This window comes from Cynocephalus volans, chromosome 1 (genome assembly GCF_027409185.1).
Source record: "Cynocephalus volans isolate mCynVol1 chromosome 1, mCynVol1.pri, whole genome shotgun sequence".
NCBI classification, from domain to species: domain Eukaryota; kingdom Metazoa; phylum Chordata; class Mammalia; order Dermoptera; family Cynocephalidae; genus Cynocephalus; species Cynocephalus volans.
Window position 1 is genome coordinate 55,935,480 of NC_084460.1, and position 22,034 is coordinate 55,957,513.

Below are 22,034 nucleotides of genomic sequence, written 5' to 3' on the forward strand. Positions count from 1 at the left end.
AACAAGTCTCTCTGGGCAGGATTTTTCCCATTACAATTTCAGAAACACATCTTGTACCAGCTTTTGGAAAGAAGGTGTGTTTGGTAACTTGGAAAACACAAAGCTCCAGGGCTGGCTTTATGCAAGGCTGGACCCAGTGCTTAGACAATGGCATCGGGAAGGTGTCTCATTCCAGCTCTCAGCACGGCTTTCCTCTGCACCAGATGGGTCTCTCCACAACACAGCCTCGGTGAAGACAACTTGGGATACTTTCAGGCCAACAACTGCAGCTGGAGAGGAAAACCTCTTTCCCAGGGTTCCAACCAAAGTCCCAGGATTGCTGCTCGCTGGCTGGGCAGGGGATGTGCACCACTTCAGACCCATTGTGGTGATTCTGACTAGCCATGCCTGGGATGCACACATATCTTGGAGCCAAGGGGTGGGGTCAGCTCTGCTGAGCCCACTGGAGTGAGGAGAAAGGGGCTTTCCAGAGAAAAGTGCATCTGCTGAGCTGGTGCCCGGGATGTCAGGCTCAGGAGAAGAGAGAGGAAGTGGCCCTGACAGCGGAGGGAGTTGGGGAAATGGTCAGAAGGAAACCAGCACCAACTCGGCCTCTCATTAGCTGTGCAACATTGAACAGGTCACAACCTCTCTCTGCCTCGGTTTCCTCATCTGCAAAGTGGGAATAATAGCACCTGCCATGTTTGAGGACCAGATGAGTTTAGCTAAGAAAAGGATTCAGAATGGTGCCTGGAACATAGTAAATGTTCTTGTTGTTACGGTCTGAGCATATTCCACATGCCAGGCACCAGGGTGGTCCTTCCTGGGCAGGTGCCCCTTAGCCTTGGCCCTGCCACTTCCTTGATCCTCCTACTGGGGAGGCTGGGGCAATCCCTGTCCCCCAGGCCTCAGTTTCCCCTCCAAGCACACGTTCTGCCTGACCTGGGCAATTGGGCATTGGGACTTCAAGCTCCATGGCCCAATCTTGCCCCACATTCCTGACTCAGCACAGGCTTAATGTAGGCAGGGGCTGCATCTCCCAGCTCCCTGCATTCAGCACACTGGAGGACATAGAGTGGGCACTCCATAAGGGCTTTGTGTTGAGATCAAGAGAGCTGAGGTGTGGTTCTGAGGCTCATGGAATCCTTCCCACATACCCCATTTTGCTCTCCATTTTGGGGGCACCCATTCCTGTTACCATGCACAGAGGTAAGGGAGGCCTGGTCCCTGTCCCCCAGAAAGGCACAGTCCTGCAGGGGGAGCCAGCTCACACCTGCCGTGCCTGTGGTGCCAGAACACAGTAGGTGCTCAAGGCAAGCCCAATGAGTGGGAAGAGCCTGGGCTTTGGAGCCAGACTTGGCTTCACATCCTGGCTCCCCACTGACTGCTAAGTGGTGGGAGCTGCCCAGCCTCCCGACTCCAGTTCTCATGTCTGCAGAATGGAGAGCAAAAGCACCCCTTGGGGTGGCTGCAAGGACATAGAGTGCTCATCCTGGGCTTGGCGCCCAGAAGGAGCTCCAAAAATGTTGGTGGAAAGGTTCTTCACATTCCCCAAGCCCAGCCAGGAGTGCTGGGATGGGATGGGAGCACAGGGAGGTAGTGGCCAGACAGCCAAATGGCCCCCCACATCCCAGGACTCCAGATGCCTTGCCTGCGAGGCCCTGGCCATCCCTTGTCACAGCCCTGGCTCCCCAATAATTTGGCTTTTTGCAGAAAGATGGGAGTTGGCTTGCCTGCTGGCCACCTTAGAGCCAGCACCAGGGCAGCCAGGTGGCTGGATAGGTGTGGCCAGCACCAGCCCCCAAGGGGCCCAATCGGGAGGCCCCTGGAGGCCCTGCTGGCCCTGGGCCTTGCTCTCACGGGCTGCCTCTCGGCTTGTTGCCACCCTGCCTCCTGCACTGGGAGGGCTGACGCCGTCCATGTGCACCCAGGATAGCACCCTGGGCCCAGGCATGGCCACGTTCCTCAGCCGCTTATCGGTGGTGGTTTGTCTGCCTCCCAGCAGCCCAGGGCCCACATTTGTGTGGCTCCCACTGCAGCCTGGCAGCCCCACAGTGCCTGGCACATAGTAGGTGCTCAGCAGATGCCCAGCAGGCAGCAGCAGGCCTGTGCCTCGTCCCAGCACCTCTGATTCAAGAAGAAAGGCCCCTTGGCATGTTTGTTTGCTGCAGAATGTAGCTCAATAGTCTTGGTGTCTTTTTTCTCTCCTCCTCCATCCCCGCATGGGAGCTCTGGGGAGTGACAGTTTCCAGAGATTGAAGGCAAAATTGCTTGAAAGCCTGTGCTTTTATTCTCCAATTTGTAGCCATTTAGCAGGGACTGGTGGAGGGGCAGCCAGGGCTCTGGCTGTGCTGTTGGCGTAGAAGCGGCCGTTGCTGTGGAGAACGGATTCTTTGTCCTTTTCCAGACAGCTCTGGGCCTCGGGGACAGATGCCCACCGAGGGGCCAGGCCGGGCCATGCAGTGCTGGCCTGCAAGGGAGGATGCTGGGGGAGCCACGGGGCCTCCCAGAGACAGGGCAGGGGTTGCTGAGCTGAAGGTGGCTTCTGCCATCACTGCCTCCAACTCTGCTCAGGACAGGGCCCAGCCCCGAGTGGAAGGGCACACAGGCTGGGACAAGAATCATGAAGAAGGCCTAAGCATCCCCAGGCTCTCCTCTCCCTCTGGTCACTAAGGAGGGGCCTGTATGCTCCTGCCTGAGAAGAGGGTCCTGCCTTAACCAGAGGGGCCCTTGGGCTACCGGGAGGCAGAATCAGAAGTCTGGGAGATGGAGAGAGCTGGAGGGGGCAAGGTTGAGCTTAGCACTCTGGGGGAGTTTTCTGGGAAGTTTGGAATGTAAAAGTGCAAGTGTGGCTTTGGGGAGTGAGAGAGGGTCACGATCCCCTTTTGCAGTGCTGGGACAGGAGTCTCTGCAAAGGGAGCCTTTGTGCACCTCCTGCTGGAGCTGGACCTCTTGGTGCCTGGCTGTGAGAACAGCCATACCGTGGGGGAAGGCAAGACAGGAGCAGGAGCGCTGCAGAGCAAGGACAGCCTCTCGCTCGAGGACCGAGGACCGAGGACCGGGAAAGCAGGCTGGGGAGAGAGGGCCCTCGAAGCTGGAGGCGGGACTTCTAGGAGGAGCTGGCACCTGCCCACCAAGTTTGCATCTCACCCAAGCTGGGCTTCTCTGGTTTTCCACAAGGCCTCTGAGCACTGCAGGCTCACAAGACTCGGCACAGCTCTGTCCATCCTCTCCTCCCTGTCCGCATCCTGCCCCCTTGGCCCCACCTCCAGGACTTTGTCCAGATGGCTCTTCTACCAAAAACACCCTCCCCTCCCCATACTCATCCCTCCCAGCATGACTCCAGCTCAGCTCCAGCCCCCAGGCGCTGGGAGCCCCCTCTGGTTTTATGGCTCCTGTGCTGCCCCTTCCCGAGGCACTTCTCCCCCCCTACACATGGGGCATGGCCGAGATCCTCCCTGGGCCCTGAGTCTTGATGGGCTGCAGCCCTGCCCCCCAGGCAGAAGATCATGGCTGTGAGGTGTCGTGGCTCCTGGCCAAGAAGGACAAACCCCCTGACGTGGGGAAGGAAGGCTGGATCAGGGTAGGGGCCATGGGACTGCATGCTCATGGCTGGAGTGGCCCATTCCCAGCGCCATGCCACCCTCCTGGACAGGTGTGCAGGGCATGTCTCCTCCCTGCAGCACCTTGAGCAGTGTGGGGGTCCGGTGGTGTGGACACTGCTGGGGCACTGGTCCCTCATTAGGATTAAACCCTGCTGTGGCAGGCAGTCTTTTCTCCTTACTGCAGTCCCTGTGCCGCATGCCTGTCACTTGGTGGACTCTTGTGTCCCTGGGGAGCCTCTGATCCCTCCACAAAATCCCCAGGAATCAGCACCATTAAAAAAATACACTTTATTGTGACCTCACGGTTTGCAGGGGCAGCAAAGCAGGCACGCGGGCAAGGGGGCATGCAGAGCATCTGATGGGTGCACAGGACGTGGTGAAGCGGCCCCTCCCTGGGTGCTGGTCTCCTTCTGATGACACCTGCAACCTCAGGACCCTCAGGGCATGCCAGGTCCCCTCCTGTCCAACAACCCCCAAGAAATTCTGGTTGAGCAGACAGAGCGGGAGGGGCAGGCTCTGGCTTGGCAGAGCAGGTGTTGTGGCTCCGGCCACTTACAGATCCCCCATCAGCCCAATGTCCCAAGCCCAGGGGTGGGGCAGGCAGAAGCAGCTGGCGAGCTCAGCCGGAAGCCGCAGCACAGAAGGAGGAGGGCGTGGGAGCCCACACCTGCCAATCCAGCCCTGAGCTCCTTGGCAATCTTGTCTCTCTTGATTAAACATCCAAGGAACATCAAGTTCACAGACATGTTTTCTTCATCTTCCTGAAAATACCCCGAGTGGAAAAGCAGAGGACAGCTTTGAGGTTCCTAGGGCCACTTGACACTTTTGGGGGCAGAGAGAGTTGGAGGGAAGAGGGATGAAGGAGCTGGGCCCGGGCTTAAGCAAGAGACAGACAGCAGCAGAGGCAGTGTCCCAGGCTTGTCCAGGGAGAGGGGAGGAGTGCAGGTGTGTGCAGGTGTGTCACATGCAGGAGCAAACTGCTGGTTGGAGGCCTGGTGCACACACCAAGTGTTTGCTTTAGGAAGAACGTCAACCAATACTTGTGTGAGGAGCAGATACCACTGGCCATCGCACTGCCTGTGGAGGGTGGACAGCATGGCTGGATGGAGCCAGGATGTGGGTGGCAGGACCAGCCACCCACACTCCAGTTCCACCAGCTAGTACTCCAGCTGCCTACCCGCAGGGCAGATGGTCTAAGAGAGGTTGCTGTGGCATCTAGGGTGGGCCACAGAGGGCGTGGCTCACACCTGGTGGGCGAGCCAGGTGGGGGCAGCTTGGCCGGCTGCCCAGGAAACTGGGACTGGGGTGGGTGGCAGTGGGAGGTCCCGGGGAGGCCGGCTCACTTCCAGCACTGCTCCAGGGAGTTATGGGGCTGGATCTTGAGCTTCTGGGGGCAGAGCAGCTTGGTGAAGGCTCGGCGGAAGCTGTAGTGGCACAGTGGGTAGAGGACAGGGTTGACGGCTGAGTTGGCCCAAAGAAGCCAGAAGGACGTCTCATACCAGTAGTCAGGGATGCAGTGCCCGTGGCAGGCGGCCCGTATGATCATCAGGAGTGTGTAGGGGGCCCAGCAGAGCCCAAAGATGCTCACAATGACGGCCAGGGACTTGGCCACCTTCTTGTCCCGCGACAACCGGAAGCGCTGGGTGAAGCTCTGGGACACCATATTCATGCGCTTCTCCAGGGACGCTGAGGACGCTGACGGCTTGGAGCCCCGCTGGAGCGAGCGTGGCCCCTCGGCGCCCCTTGAGGAGCTGCCAGAGCTGGAGGTGGGCGAGGCCGGGGCATCTCTGCCCCTGCCACCCGCGAGGGCCGCCTCCCTGGCATCAGCACCCGGGGCCACCTGGCCCACCCCGTACCTGTGCAGTGGCAGGGCTTCCCCGCGCGCCCTCGGCCAGCAGCTCCAGCATCCGGCGGGTGGCAGGGGCGGTGGGCGCGGGGCCTCGGGCAGGGGCTCCGGGTCAGCGGCCTCGCGGGCCCTGTCCAGCCGCAGGCGCGTGCGCCTCTGGATGTTCAGGTAGATGCTGAGGTTGAAGAAGGTGACACTGAGGAAGGGTGTGAAGAACTCGAGCGTGGAGGCCGTGATGAGGAAGTACCAGTTGTAGAAGAACTCGGCATAGCAGTGGCCCTCGGGGATGGAGCTGCCACCTGACAGGTGCTCCCAGCTGAGGATGGCCGGCCCGTACAGCAGGAAGGCCAGCACCCACACCAGCACCATCTTCCGCACCGCCCGCCACGTGTCACCCTGCTGCGCCCGGTACGACACCTGTAGGGACGTGTTGGCTCAGGAGGGTGGGAGAGCTGCCTCTGGGCCTGCCCTTCTCCCCTTCCCCTCTGCCCGCCCCCCCAGTCCTGCCCCTGCTGTGCACCCTGGCTAGCTGGTGCCCTAGAGCCTCGGAATGTCCCCTAGATCAACATGAGTCCTAACTTTTGTGCTGGACTGCCTGTTTGCCCCAGCCATGAGCTCCCCAGGTGCCCTGTCATCTGTCCCTACATCCTCGACACCAAACTCAGCATTGGCCGCAAACAATGATTTCTCACATGATGTGTCTTGCTGAGGTCTGAGCCATCGTCAGAGGTTCATTGTGCTCATGGGGGCACTCCACCCCTGCCCTTGTGCAGGTGCTTGCTGTCCTGTGAGCCAGAGGTAGAGGAACGAGGCCACATGCTGGTCCATTGCTGGGAGACTCCCACCCACCCACACGCAGTTACAAAGCGCTCTTGGTCCACATCAGAAGGTGAGAAGGTAAAGGAGCGACTTCTGCGGCAGCTCCTCATGCCTGTGTGCCCTGACACAGGATACCCAGGCAGGTCCAGGGTCCCCACTCATGGTGGCCACACACACAGAGGAAACCTCATGGGTTCGAGAACGGCGGCCTGTCTTCCTGGGGCCCTGTATCTGCATGTGTGCACACTCTTGAACCCATGTGTGTGAGGGATACTGCCAGGGGCCTTGGACCCCAGATTCTCTCTCAACCCCAGGGAATTTGGACCTGCCCGGGGTGAAGTCCAAAGTGACACCCCTTCCTCGGGAACATCTGATGAAAGTCCAGACTTTCTGTCTGTGTCTGTGCCAGCACCAGCCTTGCCAGCAGCTAATGACCACTGAGTGGGCAGTTGGCCATAGAGTGCCTGTGTGTCAGGTGGGAGGCCAGCAGGGACAAAGGCCACCAGGCACCTGCCCATGGTTCAGAAGTGGCCATCCCCTCCCTGGTGCCCCCCATGGCTATCTCTGATTCCCCCACCCTGGGAGGGTACCTTGGCACCCATACCCCGGGACTCACAGCTCGGGTGACCGACAGGAAGCGGTCGTAGCTGATGAGCACGATGTTGAACACGGACGAGGTGCACAGTAGGTAGTCGACTACCAGCCACAGCTTGCAGAGGCCCCGGCCAAAGGTCCAGCGGCCGGTCAGCACATAGGGCACATACAGAGGGATGCAGAAGGCACCTGTGTGAGAGGAAGGCCATGATGGGACCAGCTGGCCAGGGGTCCGGAGTCAGAACAACCACAGTGGAGAGAGGCAGGACATGGGGGTCACATGGTGGCCACCTTCTGGGATCAGCATCATACTTGCCTCTCCACTTGCCCTGCTGCTGGCCTTCAACCCCCATGCCCCAGCCCCACTGGGACAGGAGGGAAGATCCAGTCATGGGGACCTCTGGGCACGACATGACCTGGAACCTGGAGTCAGGACTCCCTAGACTTCTGTCTGGCTTTCCCAGCCCCCAAAAGGAAGAAGAGAGATAATTTCCTCCCTCTCCCCACAACCCCAGGCTGGACTCCAGAACCTACCCTGGTGTTTGGATAGCCCTGCCTCCCTCATCGGCTTAGAAACCGAAAAAGCCTTGCTCCTGGCTTAAAGGGCATTTGGAAGCAGCCACGCCAGCCGCTCCCACCGCCAAGCCCCCGCTTTGAGCGTCTGGAAGACGCACCTCACAGCCCCAACAGGTGTCTGGCGCTCCGGTCGCGCGCCCCGCCCCGCAGCCGGCAGCAGAGCATGGACACGTGAGAGCGCGCTCCTCCAAGCTGCTCCCCCAGTCTTCGCCTTCCCCACGGCCCCCTCCCCCAGCACAGCTCTAAAAATCCCCCCTTCCACGTCCCCTCCCCCAGACCTTCCCCGGCGCCCTCTGCGCGCGTCCTGAGTCCACCGCAGCCTTTGTTTGGCTACAGCGCAGGAGCTAGCGCTGCACTCGCGGTCGCTGCGCCTTGCGCCTCGCCGAGCGCCAGCCCTCTGGACCCCTTCCCCGGGATGATCCCTTCCCAGCCCCTGTCAGGCGACCCGTGAGGCAGGGAACTTCGCCCGCGCCCACTGCCCCACCGGACCCAGAAGCTCCCTCCCCAGGCCCGGCCCCTGGCTGAGCGTGTGCCTGCGGGAGCCACCCCAGGTCCCTGCTCCAGTCCCCTCGGCCCGGTCGGGCTGGGCGCCCCTGGGCTCCAGCGGCGGGCGGGGGCTGGGGGCTTTACCCACGAGGAAGTCGGAGATGGCGAGATTGAGCAGAAAGAAGTTGTTCTGGGTGCGGAGGCTCGAGTCGGCCACGAAGGCGAGCATGACCAGCGCGTTGCCCAGCACCGTGGCCACGATGAGCAGCGCCATGAGCGCGGCCAGCACCGCGGTCCAGGCGGCAGAGAAGCCGCGCGCCCCGCCTGCCGTCGCCTCGCCCGCCAGCGCCCCCGACGCGTTCAGCGGCCCGTCGGGCGGTGCGCGCTCCATGGCCCCGCTGCCTCACGCGGCGCCGGGACGTGGATCAGGGCGCGGGCCGAGAGCCGGGCGTCCGGAAGGGGCCCCGGCCCGGGAGCCTCGTCTTTGCGGGCTCTCGTCCCGGCCTGGTTCCCCGGGGGGCGCCCGGCGCATGGTCTGTGGAGCCGGGGCCGGGCGGGAGCGGGCGACGCCGAGGGGGCCGGGGCTGGAATCTGAGCGGAGTGGGGCTGGCGGCGCCGTCCCTGCAGTGTGAGCGGAGCCGAACTGGAGCTGGATCCCGAGCTGCCACCGGAGAGTCGGTGCACCCCGAGAGCAGAGCGCAGCCGAGCGCGCCCCGCGCTCCGCCCCGCGCCCAGCGCCCCGCGCCCCACCATTGGCTGCCGTCCTCGCCCCGCCCCCGCCCCGCCCGGCGCCGGCAGCACCACGGACAGCGCCGCGTGCCAGCCGGCCGGCTCAGCCCGGGAGCGCACGGCGGCTGGCGGGGCGCCCAACAGCCGAGTCTGGGGGCTCGCCTGTGGTCGGCCGGCCTGCGCACCTGGGAGCCGCTCTCTGGGCTGCTTGGCCTTCCCCGTGCCCTCGGCCCCGGGGACCCCTGCCCGGCCCTCGTCGGGAGCCCAGGCGCCTGTGGGGACCTGGGTGGGGGTGGGGGAGCTGCACCTGTGCTCGGGGGGAACCCGCCCCGTAGCGACCTTCCTCGTTTTATGCCTTGGGCAAGTGAGTCTCCAAGGAAAGGAACGTTTGGAGGAGAAGAGATGGGGATGGGGTCCTTGACAGAAGGTGCCTTGACCAGGGGTCTGCTCCACCTCCCCTTATGTCTGGGACCCTGGGTTTCAGTCTCCCGGTGGTCTGGGCCCAGCTCAGGGTCCAGGGTTTCCTGCAAGTCGCAGACAGATGTGGAGTTATGTAAGGAAGATGAGGAGCCCGAGCAGACCCAGCTAGGAGGGGAGCGAGCCCACCAGGGGCTCAGACGGCCCCGGGTCGGGGAGGAGAGGCAAACGGCTCGGAGCCTGGCCACGGACCCCGCTGGCGGTCACTGCTGCAGCGGACAGACGAGGTCACTGCGCACAGGGCGCAGCCAGGCCGGCGGCGACAGCTGTGTTAGCGCCTGCGGGAGGGGCAAGGGAGGGCGGCGGGGGGAGGGAGCGCCCCCTCCCCCCAGATACAGGCTCTCAGATACACGGGGTCAAGGACAGATTCAGCCGGAGACACAGCAGACAGACAGACGCGCCCACACTCAGGCACACAGACACCCACAGACTGGGGAAACAGCCACCAGCGTCAGGCTCCGGGACCCAGGAACAGTTAGACAGACCAGACAGCAGACAGCAGGGAGCAGTGCCGGAGGGAGGGGAGGCAGCGACTCTGCTCTGTCGCTGGCGTTGCACATCGGGATGCCTCCAAGAGGACAGAAATGCGCACCACTGTGTGTGAGGAGGACCATGTGGCTGCTGGGGGGCGGGGCTGCAGACGGGACCCCAGGTGCCAGCACACACAGGCACCTCCACACTTACAGCAGCCTCCGGATCATGTATGGACCCACCCCTCCCCCTAGCGCCAAATGGGGTTCAGAAACTTTGGGAAGTGGGGGGTGGAATCCCTCTGCTCCCTCCTTAGGGCTGGTTGCAGAGAGGAGCTCCCAGGCCCAAGGCCCCAGCCAGCCCACTATATTCTAGGAGACTGCTCTGGGGAAAGGGCTTCAGATTCCAGCTCATCCTCTTCCCAGAAGCCCTCTCTGATTATCTGGTGTATTCTTTGCCCTCCACCAGCAAACGCTGGTCTTCTCACAGGTTCCCCTATTTTCCCCTGATCCCCCCCCACCCGAGGTCAGGGGCTATGCAGGGACCAGACACATAATGGCAAGTGGAAAGTTCCCTGCAGCTAGGCAGTGAGGGGTTATTGGACCCCATCAAGCCCATCCTCCAAGTTCTCCTGTGGCCTTTGGTGTAGAGTCAGAACTCATGGTCCCGTATCCCCAGCCAGCAGCTCCAAGTTGGGTAGCCCCTCCCCCAGGCCCTGCTCTTCCCCGATCACCCCCAAGGCTGGCTCTGACCACATAGTGCTGCCTGGGGCCCTCTGAGGCCTCAGGAGGTGGAGGTGGATGGGGGCCAAGGGGGGAGCCCCAGCTCTCTCACTCACTGGCTGGAGCCTCAGTGCCCCACCTGGGAATGGGGAATTTGATTGCTTACCCTGCAGGGTTGGAGGCAGAGTTGACAGGAGGCTGTGTAAAGTCCTTGTAAAGTCTCAGACCCTTGTCCTGTGGTTGTCATTATTCTGGAAACTCACAGGAGGTGAACCAAGCCTGGAAGTGACAACAGGCTTGGGACCCCAACAGAACCAAAGATTAGGGGATCTGGAAGCACACCCAGCCCTTCTCCCTCCCTGCCTCACCCCACCTTTAATCCACAGCTGTCCAGGACTCTAAAGACCTCCCTGCTCGCTGACCATCCCCAGAGAGCCTGGGCAGTGCTGGTCTGGGGCCAGAGGACTCAGGCACAGGAGCTTCCCTGGTGGCCTCAGCTCTCACCTGTTCCGCAGTTGTTCTGGGGAATTGCGGCCTATTGCCAGAGTGATGGCAAAATGTCCATCACACAGTAGGGGTAGACAGTGTGTTTGGTGCGGGGACACCCATGTGCTGCAGGTCACCTCACTGCATACTCATGGGAAGTGTGAGAAGGAGGCCCAACTAAGCCCCCACCCCCCATTTTACAGTCAAAGCTTGGGGGCCAAGCCCCTCATCTAAGAGCACACAGCTGGGGGTGGGGGTTGGACTCAGTTCAACCCAACACTGGGGACCCAGCTGTGTGACCTTGGACGAGTTACTGAATTTCTCTGGGTCTGAGATCTTCCTCTGTAAATGAAGGCCAATAGGAGAGCAGAGGGCCAGGGTTGGCCCAGGGTTCTGATAATGTCACTGGCTGGTGGTGATCACTCCCTATCGGGTATACACAGTGTGAGCACCTACCTACATGTATGACCTCAGCAGCCCTAGTCGCCCTAAAGGTGGGCAGGATCTGCTGCCCCTGTACAGAGCCAATAAGCCACCTGCCCAAGGTCACACAGGCCCAGAGTTCACTCTCTCAATGGCCACTGCTGGTCCAGCACTGATGTTGAGGCCCCGAGGCCAGCGTGACCAGCACACATGTTCAGGGCCTTGGCCTTGCCACACGGGAGCCTGGTGTCCGCTGGGCTGGGGCCTACCTTGGCCAGTGCAGTGCAGGCTGAGTGAGACAGGCCTCCATGTGGCCTTCTACAGGGCATCTTGCCCTGGGACTCTGTCCCAAGTAGTGGCTATCCCAGTTAAGTGCACTTTGGGTGGAAAAAGGAAAGTGGCCCAGATCAGACTACCCATGGATTTGGGGTCAGTGGTCAACATCCTGGCAGACTGGTCAGGGGCCTGAGAGGAAAGGCACTAGAGGTGGAGCCAAGGAGCCAAGGAGCTGCTGGAGCCATGTGCACTGCCACAGGATGTGGCACCAGCAGGATAGGTTTTGTATCAGGTGCAAACAGCCACCAGAAGCACCCACCAGGAAGACATGGCATAGCAAGCCCCTGTCACCAGCCACCCCAGAACCAGCATGACAGCACAGATGGAGTGGCCACATTGGGGCCACGCATGAGCCCAGAAACATAGACTCCCCTCTCGGACTCCCCTCTGCTGAGGCCCATCCCCTGCTGCTGCCTCCGAATGGCTGGCCGCAGCCAGCAGGAGTCCAACACAGCCCCACGAGGACTCGTTCCTCCAGCACAGCAAGTCGCCACCTGGTGGTGAGCTGGCTACACTGGGCCTCTTCTGCTCTGGTCCTCAGGGGGCTGTGCACCTGCTCCAGGTATGGGTTTGCTCGCCTTGCGCACAGAGCCTGCACCACAATCCAGGGCTGTATGGAGCACTGCTCCACAGGCATGGAAGCCCACACAGCATAGCACCTGCCCAGGAGGCCCAGTTCCAGCAAAGGAGATGCAAGAGTGGTCCCACAGCCTGCCACACGCCGTGGGAGCATCGGGCCTCACTAGATGCAGGAACTTCCATCCTGAGGCACGTCAGCTTGGGGCGGGAGACAGCACCATCCTATGGGATGCAGATAACAAAACAGAGATTTTAGATGGCACTGCATCTCCAGCAAGAAGGGCACAAGCATTCAGGAGCCCACAGAGCAGGAGGAGGGTCCCCACACCTCCCAGTGATCCACTGAGGAATTTGTGCTTCTGAAACTTGGAGCTCTGCAGCGTTAGAGGTCCTTATCCCTAGAAGGGGCACACTGTCACCATGGGACATAAGAGGGACCCGCTGAACAAGAAGAGGCATCACTATCTGTGAGGGGTGAGTGGCCCTGGTCAATAGGAGGAGGTAGGGCCATAGTTCCACGGTGGGGAGATGAGTGTGGGACTCAGGGACCTTCTTGGGCACCCTGGTCCTCCCTTGCCCGGTTGTGTCTGTGAGCAGACATGTGCAACCACTACAGCTACCCTAGCCTGAGAAGGTGTAGTGGCCAGGAATTCAGGACCCTCAGGAATGAGGGTAAGCCCCCAAGACCTGCAGTAGTGGCAGCTGAGCAGGGGAGGCCCAGGTCCCACACACTGACAAGATGCCACCCCCTGCACCTATGCCTCCCGCACAGTGTACCTTGCCCCCACGCACCGTGCCCACCCCCCACCCCGCACCTGCACCATCACAGGCAGCGGCTCTGCCACAGCATCTCTCACTGCTCTAGAAAAGACCTGTCTCCCTCGAACCAATGGCGTGCCTCGTGCAGCCGCCCGCAGAGCTGTCCCCGCTGTTCAGGGACATGGCCCACTAATGAGAAGTGATGAGAGAGTGGGGCTGCTGAGGGCCAGGGTGGGATGTCCTCCTGCTGGCTATGCCCAAGCCCCCGTTGGGGTCGGGTGCAGGGCCGCACCACCCTTCACAGCAAGCGCTGTTCACTTTCTCTCTTTCTGCAAGAGCTCATTTAAATATGGGAATGTAGATTTTTCTTTTTTTGTTCCTTGTCTTTTTTTCCCCCTGGTGACATTCTGAGCCAGCTCTGGGTGCATCCTGATGATCTCTGGGCTCAGGTGTGTTAAGAATGGCATCTGAGGCCACTGATTCAGAATACAAAGCTGAGTGACTTTTCCTGCCTTTGGGGACTAAGCAGAATTAGACCCAAGGCCCAGGTGAAAGGAAGAAGGACAGGAGATCCAGAGATATAGCTGCTGTAGTTTGGCTGCAAGTGACAGAAACCAACTCAAAAAGGCCTAAGGAGAAGGCACAGCTGTTGCTGCCAGTGGCTGAGAAGTCTGGGGCTGGTGGACTTCAGACACCGCTGCGTGCAGAAGCTCGGAGGATGGCTGCTTCCTCCCAGTGCGTCTTCCCTGTGTCCATGTCCTTCTCTGGCAGGGAGTATCTCCCCAGGCTCTCTCCCTGCATCTCCAGGCTGCTTCCTGCTCCCACCTCCACTCCCCAGGAGGGAGGAGGCTGCCAAGAGACCCCCGGAACTGGCCACAGTGGCTTGAGCTCGTGTGTGGGGGCTGGCATCGCTAGAACCCCAGGATGAACGAGGGGGTTGGGGGTAGGGGTGGCAGCAGGCCAAGTCCTCCCTGCAGCTGCTCCGGGGGTCCCCTTGGGGCACCTTTGTTGGCAGTGCCTGAGGAGCCCATGCACCATCCCGCTGGGACAGTGGGTCTGCGCACAGAGAGCTTGGCTGTGGTGGGGAGCAGTGGCGGCAGCTGGGACTACAGTGGGGCCTTATCTCGGGGCACCTGTGTTTCCCACTGCCTGGCTGCTGTGGGCTTGGGGCAAAGAGTGAGCGAGGGAGCAAGAGTGAGAGAAGCAGCAGCTGTGCCCCCACATCAGACCTGGCAGGTGATGAGGCACCTGGGCAGGATGGCTCTGGAGGCCACCACAGCCTGTTCTTAGGAAGGAAGCCTGCAGCCCTCGTGGGGTCTGCTCCCTGCTCACTCAGAGCCCATGGGGCCAGCTTAAGAGTGAACCCCACCCAGTCCATGGGCCAGGTCAGTGACCCCCAGGACACTGAGCTTGAACCATGCTTCAGTCCCTCCTGGGCCTCAGTTTCCACTTAGGGGGAGAAGGCAGGCTGAGGGCAGACGGAACAGCATGCGCAAAGGCTCAGAGGCTGGAGAGAGCACAGAGAGTTTTTGTTTGTTTGTTTTTTAAAAAAAGACCGGTAAGGGGATCCTAACCCTTGACTTGGTGCTGTCAGCACCATGCTCTCCCAAGTGAGCCACGGGTCAGCCCTGAGCACGGAGAGTTTGAAGAACCAAATAGAGCAGTCTAAGCATGGTCTGAAATCTCCTAATCCCATGCTCGTTCCTGCTAAGGACGGCGCCTGGGTGGGGACATCAAGCATGAGAGAAGGGGTCATCCTAGGAAGGCTCCCTGGAGGAGGAGGAGCTTGGAGGAGCTCTCCAGGGTGGAGGTCTGTTCCAAGGGGCATGCAGAAGCCACCCAGTGAGGGGCAGAGGCTGCTGGAGAAGCCGGAGGGGTAAAAAAATTCCCCTTGTCTGAGGACAGAGGCACCCACATCCTGGAAAGTCCCTCCATGTGAACCAGACTGTCACGCGCACGTGTGAAGTGCCCACCTTCCAGGCTTGGCTGATAAGTGTTTGCTAAATGAACGGAACAGATTGCATCTGTACCGCCTCCCTCTGTGCATTACAAATGAATAAGTGACAGAGAAAACAGGAAAGGAGAGAGAAAGCAGACCTTCCTCCCCTGAGTCTCTCCACAGCCCTGGGATGGGCTGGGTGAGGATGTCATGTGGCTCTTGGGAGGGCTCAGAGCAACCCAGAGCAACCCTGGGGACAGCTGCAGTAACCCAGAGCAGTTGGAACCTGGCTCCAAACCCAGTCCAGTCCAGCCCCAGAGTGTCAGTTGGGGCCCCCATGGCTGTGACCCAACAGTGTCACATGTCAGCACTGCCTGGGGACCCCAAGTGAAGCCCACACCATGACTCCCCTCCTCACGGCCAGTGTTCCACCCAAATCAAGCCCTGGACAGTGAATGTGAAGGCTCTGGGGTTGCTGGTCCTGACGAGAGGCACAAACAAGCCACACCGACTGAGGGCCCAGCCCCAGGGGAGGGAGGCATGGCTTCTCATGCTGGATTATGTCCAGTTCTGCCTGATCCGTGCCAGGGTCACTGCCACAGCCTCGCCATCGTCTGTCCTGGTCCCCTCTCTATCCTCAGCCTGGGTCCTGGCAGGTGGGGGAGCTGGGCCATTCCTTAGCCTGGCTTCCTGGAGCACGTACCTGCTGTGTGCCCTTTGCCCACCAGCACCACCTCATGGCATGTTCAAGCCCAGGAGCATCATCGCAGCTTGACCTTCCTCTCTCCTGGTCCTCCTTTTGGGGTTCCTGCCCTCTGCCCTCTGCTGCCTCCTGGGCTTTCCTGCAGTGACCAGTCAGTGTTGCACAGATGACAATGCCACCAGGTGGACGGCCTAGGGACCCTGGTCCATTCTGCAGACCCCAAGCTGGGGTGCAAAGCTGGGTGGGCCGGACTAGGGGCCATGTGTTCCAGGTGCCCCACACATGGGCTGGCAGCGCCCCCCCTTGGGCAGCTGAAGTCAGCATTCGGTGGCTGGTGGATCCAGTAGAGACATGAGGAACAGGATCATGAGGCGTGTACGTCTGTGAGCATGCACACACATGCACACACACACATATGTTTACTGTCCAGGGCCTGGACAGTACCTGCTGGAGGATCAGACATGCCTCTTCTCATCTGCCCCCAGTGGGATAGTCTGCCTGAGGCAGGTGCCAGGGTGGCCTGCTGGGCTGGGCACACTGGAGGCTCTGCAGGAAACTGAGGCTTGGAGAGCCTCAGTGGAGAACCTGCCCAAGACCTCCAATATCAAATGGCAGGGCCAAGACCCATGCAGGTTCCAGGCTCCATGCCAGTCCCCCACCATCTGCCCAGACCAACCTGTGTCCACTACTGCAGGCATCAGGGCTATTTATTGAGCATCTACTATGTGCAGCTGGTCTAAGAGCTCAGAAGGAGGGCTGCTCCTGAGGCTGGTGAGCTGCTGGAAGCCCCAGGTTCACTTTGTCTCTATGGGGTTCTTGGGGAGGACTGGCCTGGGGGGGTCTCTCCAGCCCCAGGTGGTGGGACTCCTGAGCAGATGACCTTCCCTCGGCTTGGGCAGCACTGGCAAAGTGCCCAGCTGAAGGCATCTTATCAGCCCCCTCATCTCTTAACCAGAACAGACCTGGCCTACCAGCCCGGACTGTCTCCATGCCTGCAGGGGCCAGGTCACCCAGCACTGCCCGCAAGCCCTGGAAGTGGAGAGGCAGTCCTAGGGACCCTGCTTCCCGTACCCACCGACCTCACTCTGGATGGCTACAGAGCTTGCCAGGCCCATGCAAAATGAAAATGCAGTGATTTGCCCCCAGTATTAGGAATTTCAAGACAGAAACAGTAGAGTGAATTGAGCTGGGCCCCACATGACAGCATAGGATGCCTGCCGTGAGCTGTGAAGCCCCCAGGGCGCAGTCCAGCCTGAGCCATGCGGGCAGGGCTGCGGTGTGTCTGCCTTCTGCGGTGACCCAGCACTAGGCACATGGTCCCCTAGCCGCCTCCTCCTCCCCTCCCCTGCCTTCCTCTCCCAGGGATGGAATGGGGGAGTATGCCCATCCCCAGAAGAACCCCAAATGCCTGGCTGTCTCTTACCCAGGCCCCCAGCTTCCCCCCATGGAGCAAGCGTATTGCTTCCAGGAGTACAGGTGGAGTGGCTGCAACTGGCCCCTCCCTGCTGGCCCGGGCTGCTCCTGGGGCCAGGAACAAACAGCACCTACCCAGACTCCAGCAGCTCTTCCTCCAGGTCCCCACCTCCTCTCCCATCTCGACTCCCCAGCCACGTTTAAAGTTTGCCCCTGCCACCCCCGTGCCTGGCTGCTCACCTGGCATTGAGGCCCAGCCAGCGGCTCCGGCCAACGCACTTGGCTCCCAGCAAGTTAAATCTAACCCAACCCAGCTGTCTCTCTTCCCGCTCCCATCCGCCTCTCCCTGCCCCCACCCAGTCCCCCGCACACAAATGTGCCCACACCCTCCTCACCCCACGTGGGGCCCCAGAAGGGTGGAGAGAGGGGGACCAGAGCCCCTCTGCCCAGGGCCCCCCTGGGTCCATGCCCTGCATGCAGTGTCCAGCCCAAGGCCAGCAGTGCAGCAGGTGCTCAATAGGTACCTTGAGAAGAAATAGGAACTCATTTCCCATCGGAGTACAGCCAGGAAGAGGGAAACCACAGAGACAAGGCTGAGGCTCCCAACAGGGGCACAGGCCGTGCATGGCAAGCGTGTCAGGGACTGTGAGCAGAGGGTCCTGACTTTCCTCTGCAGCTACCCTTTCTTCCAAGGCAGTATTGCAAGCCCGTGCCTCACCAGTGCAGGGTGCATATGGTCCACTTCCAGTGGTGTCCAGGTTTCTGGTCCTGGGGGAGAACTGGGGCTGTGGGCAGGCCTGGCCACAGGGCTCTGAGTGGTCTCAGGGGTCCCCCTTAGTAAGGCCAGCAGGCAGGCCCCTCAGATAAGTGGCCATCCATAATCTTCTCTCTTAGCTCCCTGTTTTATTTAGGCTAGCAACACAGTCAGCTAAAATGCTGCTGTCCTGCCAAAAGTGGCATGGGACACAGCTCTGGCCAGTAAGAAGTGGGCAGAAGTTTCTGGTATGTATCTTTAGGGACAGACCCTCAAAGGCAGCTGATTTACCTGGCAGGGCAGCACTTCTGCCCTTCCTCTTTTCCTTCCTCCTCTCTGGTCAGATGTGCATGTGATGGCTGGCGCACCAGCAGCTAATGTGGGCCATGAGGTGATGATGTAAGCCGGCACTAGCAGAGTGATACGGTAAGTTAGGAGCTGGGTCCCCAGAGACACACACTTCTACCTGTTATTCTGGGCTATCTCAGAAATGCAGCTCTAAGTAATCCTAGAGCGCAGGCCAGCTGGCTCGAATGTTCCTCCAGCAAGGTAGGATGCCATTCCTGTCCCACAAGAGACTTCCTGGGAAAAAGTCCCCCAGTCCCAATAAATGCTGGGTCTGCATTCAGCCCTTCCTGTATCCTGGAGCCTCCATGTACATCAGAGAAGGACACCGATTGGCTTTGTTTAAACAGTTTTCCCAAACCCACTTGACTGTGGAACCTTATCCTCCAGAAACAGCGAATAACAGCCAGAAAGGTCTGGAGACTCCAAGGTACCTCCCGTACACTCTCCATTGGGTGATGGGGCATTTAGCTGAGGTAGTGCATGCAGAGGTCCTCAGCCCTGTGCTGGGCACACTGTAAGTGCTCGATAAATGCCAGGGCCGCTGCTATGGAGCTCAGAAATGAAGCCATGTCAACTCTGCGGGAGTGGGAACTGGACCCCCCACCCCCAGCCTCCTCATTCCAGCCATTCTGGAGATCTTGCCTGAGCCCACCTGCTGCCCACACTGCCGGCTCACCGGGCAGGTTGATTGTGGCACCAACACTGCCTCGCACGGGCTGGGGAGCTGGGTGGGGGTCAGTCCAGGCAGAGTCGGTTTGCTAAGCTGCAGTAGTGACGACACTGTGGGGTAGAAAGTTTATAAGAAGAATACCATTTTTTTTTCTTTTGGCAGAATTTAATGGGTGCAGATTGTTCGGGTCCTAAAGACGTGCAAAAAAAGAAAAAAAGAAAAAGCCCTTTGCTGCTGCTATTGATAACTTGTCTCTCTTCATGTGGGGGGGGGGGGCTCAGAGCTAAAAATACTCCCCTTCCAACAGCAGGGAAGTCAGGCGCTGTCACGTGGCAGAGGAAACTCGAAAGTCATGGTGAGGAGGGATTCGCTTGAGCCACGTGAGGGCTAAGGCCAGGCCTCGATGGCCAGGCCGTGCTCTGGCTGTCTAGGCTGCATCCACATTGAAGATTCCACGACATTCCACAGAAGGGAGTGGGAAAATGTCCTCTCCAAAGGCCTGGGGAGTGGCAGGGAGAGGAGAGAGCCCCAGGCTGGGCCTCATCCATGACCGGGGCCAGGTAGGCCAGCGGCACTCAGGCACCCGGCATTCTTGGGCGCCAGGCCCTGTTTGATCTAATGCGGCTGCTTTGGGCACAGAATGAGATAAAGAGATAAACCCAGGCCCAGAAACCTGGTGTGAAGGTAAGAGTGAAGTGGGGGACAGGGCAGTGGGGTGTGAGCAGGACGGCTGTCCCCACACTGCAGCAGGATCCTGGGCAAGCTGCTTCTGCTCTCTGAGCCTCCATTTCCCATCCGAAAGGGGGAAGTAGTAACCTCTGCTCTGCATCCTTCACAGTGAGAGGGGAGAGAGTGGGGTGACCCCGGGCCCAGCGGAGGAATGTGGGACACAGCATCAACTGACTGGCGACCTGCCCCACAGAGGGAGCTGGAACTCGCTTCCCCCTCCTTGGCCGAAAGGATGGAGGGAGGAGCTAAGAAATTTGGTTGGATAGCTCCTGCCCTCCATCCAGAGCACTCAGGCCAGGCTTGGCCCGAGTCCTCTCAAGACCCCAGGGTCAACCCTCCAAATTCAAAAGGAGTTAGGACAGGGGGCACCACTCATGTATGTGGGCTGGGGGTCTCACAGACAGATATTACTCTGGGTCTCACTCTCAGGGTTGGCTTGGTCTGAGAGCAGACATCCCCGAAATTATTGACCGGACCAGCACTTCTCAAACTCCACAGAGCACACACAGCTACCAGCTGACCCCCCGGGTGTAGGGCCTGGTGTGGGGGTCCGGCAGTCGCAGCCACGTGGGAACACCTAGGCATCTCATTTGAGTGCAATTCCTGGTCTGGAAGGTCTGGGAAGAGCTCTGCTTCTCTGCCAAGCTCCTGGGCTGGGCTGGGCCACTGGTCCACAGTAGTGTACTGTGCCTGGTGCTGTGTTGGGCACTTCCTCACTGCAGGGCCCCGGGAGTCACACCACGTGTTTAGGCTCAGTCTGCTCATCCATAAAGTGGGAATGATGACTCACAGGATCCACCTGATTGGCTGTTGCAAACAGGAAACCAGATGAGGCACGTAAATGGCGGACACTCAGCTACCGTCATCATTACATCATCATTATCCTAAAGATGGCCCCAAGCCACCTTTGTCTCCTTTTCTACTCCCATCTTTCATCCTGTTCCTGGAGAGTTTTGCCTCTGGAATTGGCCTCTTGACCCAGTGAAGATCATGAAAAATGCACCAAAATTGGTCCCAAGGCACCCTCCTTCCATCCACCATCTGAGGGAGGATTTCCATCCCATCCCGGTGAGGGACCAGGAAGGACAGGGCCGCTACCGACCTTTGGAGCCCAGTCACAGGACCTGTTAAAAGGGGATAAACCCCCATACCAGCCCCAGGGCCCATCCAAGATCAGGATGCCACCCTCCTGCCCACGATGGAGAAGGCCACACTCAATCCAGGGTGGTCCCTGGGAAGGTGGGAGTCATTCTGCCTGAGCCTCTGATGCCGAACTCACCACCAGAGCTCACGGCCAAGAGGTGGGGAGTAGGTTGAGCCCCTCAGGGGCATGTCCCTTGCATGAGGTTGAGTCCTTTAGAGACTCAGGGTGAAGGGCATAGAGGATGGTGGGTTTCTGGAACACTGAGCTGCCCTAGGCCAGGCCCACGAGGAAGCTGTGGAGCCTGTTCATCTCCGTGGCAACCGGTCTCCTTGTCCTTGTCCTGGCTTGGGGGCCTGCCCGTCTTCCCTTCCCTCCAGTGGCTGGAGTCCCTTTCTTTGGGTAGCCATGGCAACACCTTTGTTTCTGAGCTGGACTGCCTCCCTCGTCTCTCTCTTCAGGAGAAGCTTAGCAAGCTCCCTCCCAATCCTGGCACATCTCCGTGACCGGTGTTGGCAGACAGTGGGCCACCAGTAAGCTGGGGCCAGTCCCTGCCACAGAGGCCTTGCTCATTCTCTCACTCACACCGTGTGTTTATGGAGGGCATGAGTGTCTGCTGCGGGGACACAGAAGCCACCAAGGCCTGCCCTGCCCTTGAGACACCCACTATGCTGCTGGGGGTGACCTGCATGTGACCCCTCTCCCGCTGAAGTGGGGAGACACATTCTGTGGAGGGAGTGCAGGGGTCGACTGGGCGTGGCTCTGTGGAAGAGGCAGCACTGAGAGGAAGCTTCAGAACGTGCAGTAGGATCATGCTAATCTCTCAGTTCTCCTGCGGGTGCAGGGGGCTCAGTACTCTTGTGGCTCCACCTCACACTGGCTTAAGCAGCAAGGAAAACGTAGTAGCTCGTGTGATTAAAAAGTCTAGGACAGTTCTTGCTGCAGGTGCAGCTGGTTCCTGGTGACCCATGGTGTTTGCTCTTGCTTTCCTCTGGGCCAGTTTCATTCCTGGAAGCCCCTGTCCTCAAGTGGCAAAGATGCCCACTAATAGCCCCAGACTGACATCTATCACCTAATCCAGTTCTAGGGAAGTCGGCAGGAAGGTGAGAGAGTCATTTGATTCCAGCCTCCCCACTAGTCTGAACTCTCTGACCCTGCAGCACAAGTCCCAGGCTGAGCCTCCTCAGCCAGGACAGGGTCTCACGCCCACCCCTAAGCCAGTCTCTATGACTGAGTAGCCAGCCTCGTTCATGTCACTCCACTCCCCTAAAACCAGACCCATGATTCAAATAGGATGTGGGTAGGGGAACCCTGGTTTGTAAAGGAAACTTTGGGTGCTGATAGGCTCAGAGAGGTTAGTTAACTTGCCCAAGGCCACACAGCTGGTAAGAATGCAAGTTCCCGGTCTGAATCCAGACTGTTTGGGCTTAACCATGGAGCTACTGGAGGT

At 59.9% G+C, this 22,034-nt stretch overlaps 1 protein-coding gene across 1 annotated transcript; it reads right to left on the minus strand.

Moving 5' to 3' along the window:
• Positions 1 to 4,923: 4,923 nt before the first annotated feature.
• Positions 4,924 to 8,296, minus strand: HRH3 (histamine receptor H3). The gene is made up of 3 exons (XM_063074865.1): positions 8,050 to 8,296; positions 6,866 to 7,032; positions 4,924 to 5,847 (listed from the first exon to the last, which is right to left on the minus strand). The coding sequence occupies exons 1-3, from the start codon at positions 8,294 to 8,296 to the stop codon at positions 4,924 to 4,926; spliced, it is 1,338 nt and encodes a 445-aa protein (XP_062930935.1).
• Positions 8,297 to 22,034: the final 13,738 nt, after the last annotated feature.